General features: G+C 41.5%; 1 protein-coding gene across 1 annotated transcript in view; it reads right to left on the bottom strand.

The window, feature by feature from the left end:
- The window catches only part of RAPGEF5 (Rap guanine nucleotide exchange factor 5), a 213411-nt gene that overhangs the window by 156256 nt on the left and 41947 nt on the right, over positions 1 to 15208 (bottom strand). Inside the window, exons 4-5 of the mRNA XM_060108417.1 lie at positions 13589 to 13710; positions 11976 to 12144 (exon numbers count right to left, since the gene is read on the bottom strand). Coding sequence (XP_059964400.1) covers positions 11976 to 12144; positions 13589 to 13710 — 291 coding nt within the window. The remainder of the gene's footprint in view (positions 1 to 11975; positions 12145 to 13588; positions 13711 to 15208) is intronic.

Here is a 15208-nt window from a genome sequence, read left to right as displayed (position 1 = left end):
CCTGCGGCCCTTCCCCGCCTCCGGCACTCCCCCCGCTTCCACAAGCCGTGCTGACAGGCCCTCACCTCCACAACGTACTTTAACCACCTTCTAACCAACTTGTCTCTGCCTCTCCTCCTGTACCCCATCTCCTAGAGATGCCGGGATTCTCCTTCTAAAACCCAGATCTGGTCCTGCTTTTCTCCAGACTCACACCTGCAGGGATTCTCCCACGGCCTGCTCGAGAATTCAGAAAGACTCTTCCTTTCCGCTAGGGAGTCCCAGGTTTGCCCTGCACCAGCAGGTACCTGCACGGCACCTGGCGTAGAGAAGGGACGTGGCAGCAGGACCGAGGGCGACAGGCAAGCAGTGGGAGGGCCTGAAAGGGGGGAAGGAAGAGAGAAGGGTGATGCTCCCCGACTCCCCTTCCTTCCTCACCGCTGGGGCCCCTCCCCAGCTTAGTGCCCAAAGGCCCAGAAGTACCAGACTCTCTTTCCCCAGTAAATGTATTTTTACAAAATGAGATAAATTCTGATTATTTTATGATATAAATACACATCAGTGCAACTCAATGAAGACAAAGTCCTCACATGTCAGATCAAAACAGGTAATGAAACAAATGGGGCAAGGGAGAATAAAGGAAAGGATCAGCTGTAATACGTAGTACACCATTTTACATAAGTGACTCGAGCATCCGTGGATTTTGGTATCCATGGGGGCCCTGGAACCAATCCCTCACGGATACCAAGGGAGGACTGTACTTGCCCCATTATTAAATATTGTGCCCCCAATGGGGCACAATATTTGCCCCATTGTTACCAAAGGGGGCTGTGCTGCTCAGTGAAGAAGAGACGAAGAGAGACTCTGGTTAGAGAAGGGGACAGAGAAACAAACCCTGGCTGGGCTCAGCCGCCAATGGCAGTGACAAGTTGACATAAGAAAGAGAAGAAAAAAGGAAGTGGCCCCAGGAAGGAAGACCCATCCTTGAGGGTTTGTGCCAGCAGGAAGCTCTGGCATAACGGGTGTCCCCCTTGTGAATTCTCACGGCTGCTTCTCAAGGTCTCTGCTTGCCAACAGCCCAAGCCTGACCCCGTCACCCTCCAAGGCAAATGCCGGATCCTAGTGCTGTGAATCCTAGTGTGTCGAATCCTGATGCCTAGTCTTTGTAAGTGCACGAGGTCTGCAACATCTAAGGGTGCCGTTGTGAGGACACAGGAATGGCAAAAGCCTCTGGTCCTCTGCCCTTGTCCCTCTAACCATCAAACAGGACACGTTATCATGCTACTCAACCCCCACCAAAACCAAAACAAACCCCTGCCCTCCCTACAGGCTTCCCCAGCTTAACTACAGGCAACCCGCCCCCCACCTTACAGTCTACGCTGTATCCATCCCCAAATCCTATCAGCGCTGCCTTCAAGGGATATCTCCCTTTTGACTATTTCTCACCACCTCTACTACAACCGCTATTGCTCCAGCCACAGGATCTCTTACCTCAACCCAGGAGCCAGAGTGGTCTTGTTCACATGTGAGTTAGATCATGCCCCCCAACCCCTGCTCAAAATCCTCAACTGACTCCCTATCTTTCTCAGTACAAAGCCAAAGCCCTTACAGTGGCTGACATCTCTCACTTCCCTACTCCATTCCGGTCACTCTTGCTTTGCCTTAATGCTTCTGTCTTGGGCCTTGCCCTGACGGTCCCCTTATCCTAGAACACTGCCCTCACATTGCACACTGCTTCTTCCCTCACATCCTTCACGTCTCTGTCGACCTCTCGAAGAGGCCTTTCCTGACCCGTATCTCTATCACTCATCTCCTACTTTATTTATCTGCATAAAGTTTTCCACCATTAACTAACATAAATCTGTTTGTTTATGAAATTGCCTGTCCTCTCCCCTCCTAGACTATAGGCTCCATGGGAGTAGAGGTTTCTGTCCGTTTTGTTCCTGGTTCCATCCCCAACACTTAGAACATAACACAGGCCATAGGAAGCATTCAGTAAATCTTCATTGAATAAATTAACTGAGGACCTTAAACTTCAGGGAATGCTCTGCTATCAGCCACCATCCCCGGACGACCACACCACAAGACATTAGCTTGTTCTCTGCAGTCAGTTCAACTGAAGGACCCTGCTTATACTCGAGCTATTTCCCTCAGCTCTTCCATCATCCTCCCAGCTCCCTGCAGCAGTCCCTCCTCTCAGTGACCTCCTTGTCTCTAAAATCCAACATGAATGACTTCCTTATATCAAACTCTAAAGAGCTGGTAACTTTGAAAATATCTTAAATAAAATAACAGCAACCAATGGTCACCCTCACTCCCTCATCTTCCCCTAAAAAATAATTAGTACAGTCTTAGTGACAGTTTCCAACCTGGCCAACTGTTTGACAATCATTTACACAATTCATACTGCATCAGAAAAGAAGCAGGAAATTCCCCACCGCAAAAGGTCTCCCAACACAAACTCTCAGCTCTGAGAGGGTTAAACAGTCACGTGGGGTTGATTTCCAATCAAGAGCCTTCGGACGTAGCACACAAGAGCCATTATCTGGGCGGTTGAATTCATTTTATACCAGTCAGGTCCAGTATAATTTCTAGAAACTTGGGTTTACCTGGTATTCCTGCAGGGGTTCCCAAAATTCTCTTAGCAAAAATTCCTTCATGAGAATTATGTAATGAGTTTGAGATTATTCCAGTGACGTTTTTCAGAATAAAGCTTACCATAAATCTTCTATATGAGAGACAGAACCCACACTCCTTAATCAGGTTTTGACCAAAATATTTGTACCTCAAGATTCAAAAGCAGCTAGTATCATCTTGTAATTGGAAAATCCTACTTCCTTTTCAACAGTGGAAGAGGTTTCCTGGGATTTCAGGATGGAAAGCTGGAAGCATTTCTTACAGAAATATTATCTAGATAATATTTTGCATTTGTATATTGATGTAACTTTAAAAATGCACAAGTTCTATCTATCTACATCTACGTCTCAATATTGAACGGCATATTCACTGAGTTGCCAAGAGCTACCACTCCACACATAACATGGTTCCTGCAGGAAAATGTGTTAAATGCATCCAACAGCCATAAAATAGACAAACATTTGGAGTCTAGTGGCTCAAGAGGTGTAGACCATGCATAACTGGCATGTGCTAAGCCAGGTGAGGTGTCACACATGACCTTCCAGGCACATGTGAGCCAGCACGACCCCAGGCCCAGGCATGTTGCACACGACAGAGGACACGAACCATCAGTTTTCATGTAAGTTGCTATTACTGCCATCCCTGGGGCTGTCATTTGTTTCTGAGTGTTTCCTACATATACCCTATACATCAACCTTCGCCTTAAACAGAGATATTCTAGACTGAGACTTCATGAAGGTGGGGAGCACGCATGTCTCCAAATCAGGAAGAGGATGTCCCTGGGGAATTTGGGGCAGGCCTGTCCACCGCCTCCCACCCTGAGCCAGGCTGACGCTGCCCTGCCCCACCCTGCTTGGTCTGGAGGGACCTGAGGAAAACACAATTTTTAGCGTGAACCTCAGACTACCCCTGCTAAAGGCTGGTGAACTTCTAGGGCATGGAATGAACCAGAACCAAGACAAACTCTACAGGAATTTTTCAAACATGATCCCACGACAAATAGGAGACGCACAGCACACACATATACGAAAAAAAAAAGCACATAATACTTAGTGGGCTTAGCAAAATCCATCTTTAAGATACTCTGCCAGCACAAGTGAGAATTGCTTAGCCTGATCTGTGATTCAGGGGCATCTTGGGAGAAGTAATATCCAAGGTGAGGTTCTGACGGAAAAGGAGTGGCCCTGGAACTCAGCAGGATGACCAGCACAGGGAAGTGGGGAACGGCAAGAGATAAAGCCAAGGACAGAACAGTCAGGGCCTGTCTATTGCTGCCAAAGAGTTTTGGTTTTATGCTGAAGGCCATGAACTTTGGCTGTAAAGTGAACATGATGGAAGGAGAAGTACCTAGAAGAAGATATAAAATCAAAGGTAGGTTTGGTTTCGTCCTCTTATGATTGAGAGAACCATTTGTTTGAGAAAGGAGAACAGCCAACAGAGAGTGAGGAACTGAGAAAGCAGGCATGGGGAGTGTCCAAGGAGGGGTAGGACCCATAGCCCAGGCAGAAGAATGAGTCTGGAGCAGAAGGAGGGACTCTTCCTCCACCATGCTGGGAAGAAATGATGATAAGTCAGCTGACAATGCCAGAATCCACGTTCTTCTTGGACAACCCAGAGCCCATTCCACACTTGCTGAATGTCAGGCAAGGAGAAGTATTAGGGACTTTCTCTTTCAGAACTACTTCCTGGGCCAGATTTTTAAAACTTTTTTCCCTAAGAAATCATTGCCACAAAAGAGAATGTTCCTCAAGGGACCCAGAGTCAATCTCTACTGAAACCAACACCTACTGACCCCAAGAGGATAAGAAGGTGTCATATGTGACACTCAAGTACTGTCCCACCTGTATCTTCCCATAATATCTATAACCGGACAGATCTATTTTGCTTAACAAAGCAAATTCCTATTACAAAAAGAAAAAGTGGGATGGGAGAAGAATGAGAGTCAGATTTTTTTGAGATCATTGACATCATGAGTACAAACACCTGTTCAACCTTCTCAAGAGAAGATAATTTTTCACAGCATCAGGCTATCAGTTATGCTTATAGAGGAAATTTACCAAACAGTAGTAAATTGTGAATGTGACAGGTTTTATTAAGGTCCAGGGTAAACAGTGACACATTCATCTAAAATTGAATAAAGTTAGTTATTACTAGTATCTCTTTCACATTTTATATTGAAGATTTGAGAACTAATGTTTAATATTTAACTAAACGGCTACATTTCGAATGCTGGCACAAGCATGCCTAAAAGTTCAATTGTTGTTAAAATTCCTGTACTGTTCCTAAATTGATGTACTCTCATAAAGATAAGCTGTCTCTTCCCACACCTGGAATAAGTCTGGTCTGTAAACAATGGAAATTTTGGAGGACTTAGTGTTTCCTTGGGAGAGGGGGTGATGAGTAATAACAAAGACTAAGACAAGCTGGTTTCACAGCATTTTTTTTTTTTTTTTTTTTTTTTTTTTTTTTTTGCGGTATGCGGGCCTCTCACTGTTGTGGCCTCCCCCGTTGCGGAGCACAGGCTCCGGACGCGCAGGCTCCGGACGCGCAGGCTCAGCGGCCATGGCTCACGGGCCCAGCCGCTCCGCGGCATATGGGATCCTCCCAGACCGGGGCACGAACCCGTATCCCCTGCATCGGCAGGCGGACTCTCAACCACTTGCGCCACCAGGGAGGCCCTCACAGCATTTTTTATACAAACAATTTAAAGTGATAAATGAAAATTTTCTTCACCTATGATTCTAATACAAAACTTATGCCAAGTTCCATCATGAAAAGTTTTTTGAGAAATACTCAAAAAATGTTTGTTTACTCATCCAGTCTTTCCTCCTCTCCAAGATTCATAAAATGAGAACCTAATTAGGAAGAGTGAGGAATACAAAGGGTAGGTTTGGGACACAGGAATGACAAACTTGAAGTTGATCTCCCCAGTTAGAGGCTGTTAATCTAGCACCATTTCAGAAATTAAGGATGCCAATGGATTTCTCATGTTGCTTATACATGTCAGGTAGAAAAGGACAAGTTAGGCAGGATAAGGGGAATAAAGGGAGCAGAAGTGACAGGGTAGTTGGTGGTGGCACTACTATTGTATATAAGGTCCTAAGAGAAGGCAGGAACCTGAATTTGGGGAGTCATCACTGTGGAGCTGATATTAAATACATGACTGGGTGAGGGTACATCCAGAGTGAGAAGAGAAAAAGATGTCTGACTGAGCTCCAGGACACTCCCTGTTTAAAGGTTAATGTTTCCAGACATAGGTTTCATTATTATGCATGGGTGGTAAGGCCAACAGATCAGGAGATGACTGCCACTGAAAAGACACGTCAATATGGGGAGAATTAACATCTTAGCAATACTGAATCTTCCAATCCATGAACATGGATAGATCCTCTACTTACTTCAATTTGATTTTTTAAATCAGGCTTATGAAGTGTCTGACATACAACTTTTGCACATTTTCTTGGATTTATACCTAAGTATTTTATAATGCTTTTTGTGCCAGTACAGGGAAATACATTTTTTTATATTGACCTTGTAGCCTGTGATCTTGCTAAACTCACTTATCAGGCCTAGTAGGTTTTTTGTAGATTCCCTGGGATTTTCTATGTATATAATTATGTCATCTGCAAAGAGAGATGGCTTTATTTTTTTCCTTCTAATCTGCATACACTTTCTTCTTTTTTCTTGCCTCACTTGCACTGGCTAGTATTGAAAAGAAGTGATAAGAGGCAATGTATTAGCCTTGTTCCCAATCTTAGTGGAAAAACATTCAGTATTTTGCTAGTAAGTATGATGTAAACTGTAAGTTTTATGTAAGGTTTTATCAGATTGAAGAAATTCCCTTATAGTCCTACTTTTCTGAGAATTTATATCATGAATGGATGTTGAATTTTTTTCAAATGATTTTTTCTGCATCTATGGAGTTTCTCATATAGTTTTTCTTTTTTGGACTGAATCTGTTGAATTACATTGACTGATTTTTAGATGTTGAATCATCCTTGTATTTCTGGGATAAATATCATTTTATGATGTATTATCATTTTTATACATGGCCAGATCCAATTCAGTAATATTTGATAAGACTTTTGTGTTTACATTCATTTTCTTTTTCTGAACTTTGTCATAATACAGCTGGCCTCATAAAAGGCCTTACATGACTTACATATGGTCACATCTGTTACAGGGCTAAGCACAGCACTTTACACAAACCTGATCGTCAGTAAATGCTGTTAAGTAAGTTACTCAGTAGAGAGTAGACCCTTTTCCTTACCTGAAAATTAAGAGGAGCAAATTCAATTATCTAGGAAATCCCTTCCAGATATAAATGCTTATGAAGCTAAATTTACAGAATTTCAGAAGTGTCAGCCAAGTGGCAATAGGTACCATGCGCAATAAAACCTTTATGTTCTGAAAAAATTAATCTGGCTTCTTTACGTAGTATTTTGAGACTTTGATTTAATTAACTTTCACGTTTCCTATCACTTAACGGAGTTTTCTGTAAGGCTAACTTTATAGAACAGTAGATTTCAACCTTGGTATGTGTTAGCCTCACATTTAGAACTTTACAAAAAGTACGGATATCCATGTTTCATCTCTCTACTCCAATCCTGATTCAGTAGATCTCAGGTTATACCTGTTTATTTTTTAAAGTATCATGGTTGAGAACCAGTGCCATGAAGATCACTTCCAAGTTCACCTTCTGCCTTCAATTCATGTTGCTGCCTGCCACCAAGCACAGAGGCCTGCCCTTTTGGCAAGTTACACAAGCTGTCTTGCCTCAGTTTCCGCGTCACAACTCCAAACTACTGCTGTGGGCATTAAATGAGTCACATGTAAAATGCTCAGAGTAGTGCTTTGCATGTGGTAAGTACATATAAGTTTAACTATTACTGCTATTTTTTGTATTATTGTCAGGGCAGCTTAGGCCAAGTGACCAAGCCATTTGTTCCCCATTTTTAAGTGGGGGACCCCTTTAACATAGAAATAGATCACAAACCCATAAACTCCGTATCCATTGAGCAATTATATGACAAAAACTACCGTGAATTCAAATAAACTGTAATTTACTTATTTCGGCAGCATCTATATACAGTTAAGTCATTCTTTCTATTCAATACAAAGACAATGTTTAGCTCCCCTATAGAGATTGCAGACCCCTGCAATCAATCTGAGCCTCGCCACCCGGCTGGTTGTGACCCACTGCTCCAGCCACATCAAGCTGCCTTGTACCCTCTCAACACACCACCCATCTTCCTAACTTCCTGCCCTACACACTGTACCATCTACCTCAAGTGCCCTTCTGCTTCTCTACCTAGAGTGGGGAGTCATGAATGTTAACAAATTCATCTTAATCCTCTGGGCTGAGCTTTTCCTAGAGTTGGTTAGTGAGGAACGGAAGGTGAGCCACACCATCCAATTAAGTACTCTGCTCATTAACAGTAACAACAAACAGGTGTGGGGTTTTTGTTTTTGTGTGTTTTGTGTTTGTGTGTGTGTGTGTTTAACACACAGGTTAGAGTCAGGGAAGGTCAGGGTGGGATGCAATGAGAGGGAGCTGTTTCAGCAGAGCTCAGGTGATTGAATGGGACATCTGTGGAAACCGCAGCCAGACCTCAGGAGCATCAGAATGTCAGCTGATGCTGACATTCCAGGAGGACGCATCAGCCAGGACCACCGGGCACTGATCAAGCCGAGAGACACAGACCCAACTGACACCAGGCTCCACAGTAACAGCGCACCCCAGTCACACTTCAGGGGTCACTAGGCAAGATCAGTGCGGATGGGAAAGGGCCAACCTGACAGGCAAGCCTGGTCTGCTAGGGTCAAGGGCCCACACCACTCACCATATCCCCAGGGGCTGTCTTGCTGAGGAGCAAGGAGAGGGTGCAGAAAGACTGAACCTTTTTACCAAAATACGCTCAACAGCTAACAAGGAGACCTTTTAAATGTCCCTATGAGAGTCCTTTACTGGATTAGGCTAAAATTATGGGGCTTCTCTTTTCCTTCTTTCTGGCTGTCCAGCGGGACAGAGGCTCATGCGGACAACACAACGCTTAGAGAAAAATGAAGAAGTTACCTTTTTCTTTCCCTGCCTGATTGCAGCGTAAGTTAAATTTTAGCAATCTTCTATGACTCTTTTAACAGCAGCATAAGTGTTAACTGCCCTGTAATTGGTACAATATAGTTTTATGTATCAAGGTTCACAGACTCAGTTATTCAGAGCACTACCACTCCCACCCCGGGGGCAAGCCGGGAGGGCTGTAATACAGGTACTTGAATTAAAATAGCCAAGCTCCCGCACAGCCTAAATTCTCAAAGTCAGCGTTAGACAGAAGCGTGTCTTACTCGTCCTGGAGGAATTATTAGGCTGCCTTTCCCTACAATGTTACTTCAGCGTTCCTAACTGCCCCACCCCAATAAAAAAGAGTTAGGAAAAAGGACATTCTGGATGATTTGATTTACCTTTCAGTTTGAATAAGATACCACGATTGTTCTTTCTTCCCCCAGAGACAGTACCCTTGACAACCAATGCACTCACTTTTTTCAAATTATCTATTCAGTTTGGATAGAAAAGTTATTTTGTATAGCATAGGAATTTTGTTTCTTCACATTAGCCTAGAAACCTGCATTAGCTCCATTTCCCTTCCTGCTTTAAACGTTTTATTTTAAATGGGAAAAAAAATCTGTTTCTTTTTTCTTTTTAAAAATGAATCTTTACAGAACGGTGTTTACATAGAGACATGGAGTAGTTTCCTCACATAATTTTAAAGGGATTTAGAGAGAAGACAGCAAATTAGAACGACCCCAATGTAGAACTGCAAAGGCAGACTTCATGGCCTTCAAATATCAAAAAGGTTATTAAAAGAACCACAGGACCGGGTTTTCAGCTTGTGAATGGACAATGTAAGTTAATGAGTCAAGAGGATTTTAGAGGGCCTTTCGGTAGAATAGGTAAAAATGAATGGATAATACAGTGGAATGAACACCGTAGGACTAAGAATGACATAGAAGAGTGGAAAAAAAAATTGAAACAAACAGCAAGAGCAGGAGGTTACCAAAAGTTAGGGCTGTTCATAGACTGCACGTATCACGGAAGTTCTGTGGTCAAGGTAGGACTTGGACTCCCCCTTGAGGGGTGGGTAGAAGTTGACAAGGCAAGAGCAGAACTTCACAAGGCCATGAGGGAATAAACGGGTGTGGGCTAGAATGAATGGAGATGACCAGATTAGAGCAGAAGTTTTGATGGGATCGTATGTGTTGAACCTTAGCAAGGGCTGTGACAACCCAACTGGCAGAGGACAGTGTCCCTAGACATCTTTTCTCTGACCACAGTTTACTCCAAGTCTGGATAACCTAAACTTTAGCTTTCAAAAATATGGCCCAAAACATTATATCAGAGCTTAGAAGTTTGCTTATAACTCTAGATTAGAGTAAATAAATAAACAAATACACACACACACATACACGCGCACACACACACACACACACATATATTTCTGCTCCAAAAGAGACTTGCAGTGGGTTCCGTAATTTTATCTTTTTATAGTTTGTACTTATAATATGGGATGAACAGGTCTATAGCTCCCCAATGCCAATTTTCCCAGAGGAATTACCACCCCCAGATGGACAAGTTCACACCAAGAGAAAAAGAACGCGCTGATAAGACACGCTATAGTGATTATCAACCCCAGAGGCATGACACTGTATACAGTGATCAGTGTGACAAAAGACTGCAAGTAATCTGGAATATTAGGAAGCAAATTTTTTAAATAGCTTCATCTTTAGAACCTACAGTAGACTCAGGGATTCCCTGTAAAAAGGTCATGTCACTGGCATTCCAAACTGCTTCCTCGGTGGGAGAGAAAGGAGATAAACCACGAGGACTGCTTGTGAGTTTACTTCAGACACCCTCATACCCCGTTAATCTGGGTACACCCCGTGGGACTGCGCACACTTCCGACGTCAGGATGGGAAGTGGTTAAGAAAAGCGGCCAGAGAGCGCCAGTCCCACAGTCACAGCCACCTGTAGCTTAAAACGCATTCCACTCTTTCTGAGAAAGCTTTTTAAAATTTACTGAAATGCTTCTTGACTTTTCCTGGGAAACTTCTGACCTACATTAAGACCACATTACATTAAGAAACATTTTCCTTACTTAGACAATCGAATGAGGCATTATATTTGCTTTACCATGGCAGGTCCTCTATAAACAGTGGTGGTGCCAGCGGCCCTGAATTCATAACCAGTTCAGAGTCAGGCTAACATTTTTATAGCTTCTGGTTATAACGTCTCGAAAAGGGAGGCCAGAATGACCCCCGTAACTCTTGGGCACACACTCTAGCAGGTGTTAAAAGCATGGGTGTTACAACCAGACAGACACGGAATGCGCCACACACCACCTGTGTGACCACAGATAGGTTACCTGATCTCTATGCCTCAGTTTCCTCCCTTTAAAATGGTAGAAAGTGATGAAATAATGAATATAAAGCCTTTAGCATAGTTCCTGACATCAAATGCATCCTCTACCATCAACCTATTAGTGTCTCATTAATATTCTGTCATTTTATTTCTTTTCTAAAAGCCTGTAATAACTGTTCCATACTGTCTTTTTTTTTAACAAGAGTAACTCATCTTTGTTAATGGTTGTGGGTGCTTCTCCCTGAACCTATGTTTCTTACCCATGAGATGAGGACAACACCTCTTGCCCTGCTAATCTCAACGTATTCTAAAAATTGAATACATAAAAGTTGCTAACTGAAATTTTTAATCTGCAACTCATTATACTGAAATAAGCTTGTCACTAATGCTGTGGATAAACAAAGGCATGTCAGAATCATCCCATCATGACTCAAGTCCTGTTCCCACACCCCGTCTAATGAATTAATTTTAATTCATTTTAATCATATAGTGACTCAGCATCTTCATGTGATAATGATTCATGTGTTTTAATTTGCCAAATGTTGCTTCTAGATTATTTTCAGAAATGTCTGTTGAGCTCTTTCTTAGGAAAGTCACAACTTGGAGAGAGGATAAGATGTCAGTTATTATTTTATTCCAACTTAAGCTAAATCATGTTTATTCCCAACCTATATCATCTACTCATATAGCAATGATTAAATGAGAAGCAGCGTGGTGCAGCCGGCGAGGCATGGACTTCTGGAGTTTGAATACTAGTTCAGTCATTTATTAACTGGACTGAATTTTCAGCATTTTATCTTTCTGAACCTGCATCTGAGAAATGGGAATAAAACAATTACTTCTTAAAGGAGATGATCTAAAAAGCAGAGCACAGTCCCCAGACACAGGGATGGCTCTCTAAGTGAGAATAATTTTACAATGGAACAAAACAGCATCTACTTACAGTTCACAGACGCCAGCTCTAGTGGGAATGAGAGGCACAAGCTGCAGTAAAAGTTTGACACCATTTTGCCACGACTCTTCTCTTTCAAATTCACAGTACAAGTAGCTACACTCATCAGACGAAAACTGGTAGAAAACATAGGTATCTTGAAAGCATAAATGCTGGTCCACTGTCGGAAACAAAAAAGGCGTGGGTCAGTTTTGTAAAGTACATCATTTAGAGAGCCATAAACTGAATAATAAATTGAAAGACCTACTAATTATTAGAGAGAAGTCAGGGATAGGACGATAATGAAGTCCATTCATGTTCACAGTCCCATTGAATTAAAAAGGACTTACTGACCACCCTATTTTTATTCCTTGAAGCTCTGGCCAGCACATTCACATGTATTTTACAACTGTTCTACTTCAGGGACAGGTGAAATCAACAGCAATTCAAAGGCAGTAGAAGAAACTTTTTTTTTTTTTTTTAGCGTCCCAAAGCCGTACATTTAATTACTGTGGTGGTACACAAATACAACACTATGGCAAGATTTAGATCAGTGGCTCTCAACCAGCACTGAGGGCATTTAGCAATGTCGGGTGACATTCTGCGTTGCCACAACTAGGGGGTGCTACTGGCATCTGGTGGGTGGAAGAAAGGGATGCTACTAAACATCCTATAATGTATGAGACAGTGCCCCCCCACCCCATTAACTAAGAATTATCTAGCACAAAATGTCAACACTACCAAGGTTGGGAAACCCTATTTTAAAAGAAATCAAGACGTGGAGACTTTTCCAAAAAATATTAACACAAAATGTTTTGCTAAGCAGAAACCTGAACCTCACAAGCAAGCTGATAATTATATTCCTCAAAGGCAGTTAACTGTTTTTCTAAAAAAGAGCATCAGGTGCTAGGTGTGACCGACTAAGATTACACCCACATCCCCATCTGTACCACTTTTCTACAGTGGGACCTGGGGTGTGCCTTTCTGAAACTTACTATGTTCTCTGACCCTCAATATTTATCATCTATAGAAAAAAAGGGCTTCCCAGTGACAAACCAGCACCTGAGTGACAGAGATAAATAAAGAATCCAAACTGCTTGACTTCTAAGTCTTCCATTCCCTGGCTCAACAAAGAAAAGAGATACCCACCATCTATTTTAGCTTCTAGTTAACATCAATTTTCTGTTCTGTTTAAACAGCTTATTTTCATAGATCGTTTATGACTACTTACACAATTAAAATGGCATACACATGCTACTCATAAAGTCAGTTTCTGATGATTATTCTAAGTACAGCAAGACAAATCACACATTTAGAGCAACTAAAGATGTCACTGATTTTTTTTAGAAATTGTGTGCATTATTCTCAGTAGAGAAGAGAGGGGGTTAAGGGAAAGACTCTTACAGGTAGTAGTTAATGAAACAACAAGTACCTAATTATTTTTACAAAAGGTGTGAGAAGTAACAAAAGATGAACTGTCACATTCATTTATAAGAGAATGCAAATATTTACCAGCAAACACAATTTCCATCTAGATTATAATATCATCTAGGAAATCAAACACATTTCGGTCAAGTAGCTTAACAACATAATGATTCTGTGCCTTCAAAACATGTAACACTAACCTGATGACATAATTCCCATATCCAGTAGGAGCTGCCAGACCCCTATGGCCATAGATCTGCATTGGACCAAAGGACAGTGTTCTAGAAGCCAGTCAACCAGTTCCGACCCGACGCAGCTTCTCCTGGACAAAAGCAAAGCCATTCCCAGTGAGACATGGTTGCCACCCATTTGCCAAAAAAAATGAAATTTAATACCGTCACTTTCATGTGCTTTTAAACAAGCAACTCAAGAATAAATGACACAGACCTCTTATCCATCTTTCAGGTTTCAGTTCAAATATCGCTTGCCTTACAGAAGCTTAGAATCATATCCTCTTATGCTTCTTCTTCGCATCACCTAACATTTAGCAATTATACATCTCTCCAAATGAATAGTATCTCTTTTCCTCCCTTGAGAATAATTTTCAGGAGAACAGGGACTATGTGGATGTAACATTTAGCAATTATACATCTTTCCAAATGAATAATATCTCCCTTGAGAACAATTTTCAGGAGAACACGGACTATGTGTACGTAATGTACGATTAATCGCCAACATCAGAACAGTCCAGGCCCACGGTAAAGTCTCTGAATATATACATTAGAATAAATGAAGGAATAAATTTAGCAGCCCTTTATGTGAAGACAATGCTTCTGCCTTGGTAAGACAAGTACCTCGAGTTGGTGGTGATCAGCTTTGGTTCAAGCAATTACACATTTTTATCTCATCTCTTTGAGAACAAAATAATTCCAGGGTTAGACAAGGCTATACCACAGTGAGTAGTATGAAGTTTTGTTTTCTGATCTTTAAACAGAGAGTACATCTTAATATTTGTCTCAAAGAACAATACATTTGACTGTTCATCTTTTTAACATAATCTAAGCAATCTGCCAAGCAGCGTAGATCATAAACCCATAAACCTGGATGATGGATTCCACTAACCACATGCAAGAAATACTCTCTGTAATCCTTAAAATACATAGCTGTATTCAAAGAATGCCCCAATTTGGGCATCACAAGCGGTACTTTCATGCCTACTTTCCCATCTTTATCAGCTTCAGATGAAAAACCAAACAAAGAAAACTTTCTGAAATAAGTTTTTTTAATTTTCAGAAATTTCATTGAAACCTACTCTTCCGTATGGAAAAAAAAGGTCACCAAAAATTTTTTTAAAGAGATGTATCATGTAAAAAGCTATCTTTCTCCTATATTTGGTATTTAAGGACCAAAAGATGTCAACATTTATTTGTATTCCTAAAACAGAAAAATATTGTCTATTTTTTGTGATTGGCATAGTTATAAATACCTAGAAATCACACAGTAACCAACAGTATGAAGAAATGCCATGAGATGCTACATTTTCTTGAGTGATGGAAAAATAAGGTAGTAAACATTTCTGCTCAGATATCTGAACAAATATTCTACTTTAGATAAAGTGTCACTTTTTGGGAGTAAATATTTGAAAGATACTCTGAGGCCATTAAGGCAATTCCAGATTGTACCAACTGTACAATTCCAGTTGCAGGTTGGCATTCAGACATAAGAAAGATTAACAGTCAAATAAATGGATGTTTTTTGAAACAAAACAAGAAACAGATTGCAACCAAACCGACAAATTTAACTTCTACAGGACACCTTTC

Source organism: Mesoplodon densirostris, chromosome 9, assembly GCF_025265405.1.
Source record: "Mesoplodon densirostris isolate mMesDen1 chromosome 9, mMesDen1 primary haplotype, whole genome shotgun sequence".
Lineage (NCBI taxonomy): Eukaryota > Metazoa > Chordata > Mammalia > Artiodactyla > Ziphiidae > Mesoplodon > Mesoplodon densirostris.
The sequence above is the reverse complement of the archived record's forward strand: the minus strand, read 5'-3'. Positions and strand labels throughout refer to the sequence as shown.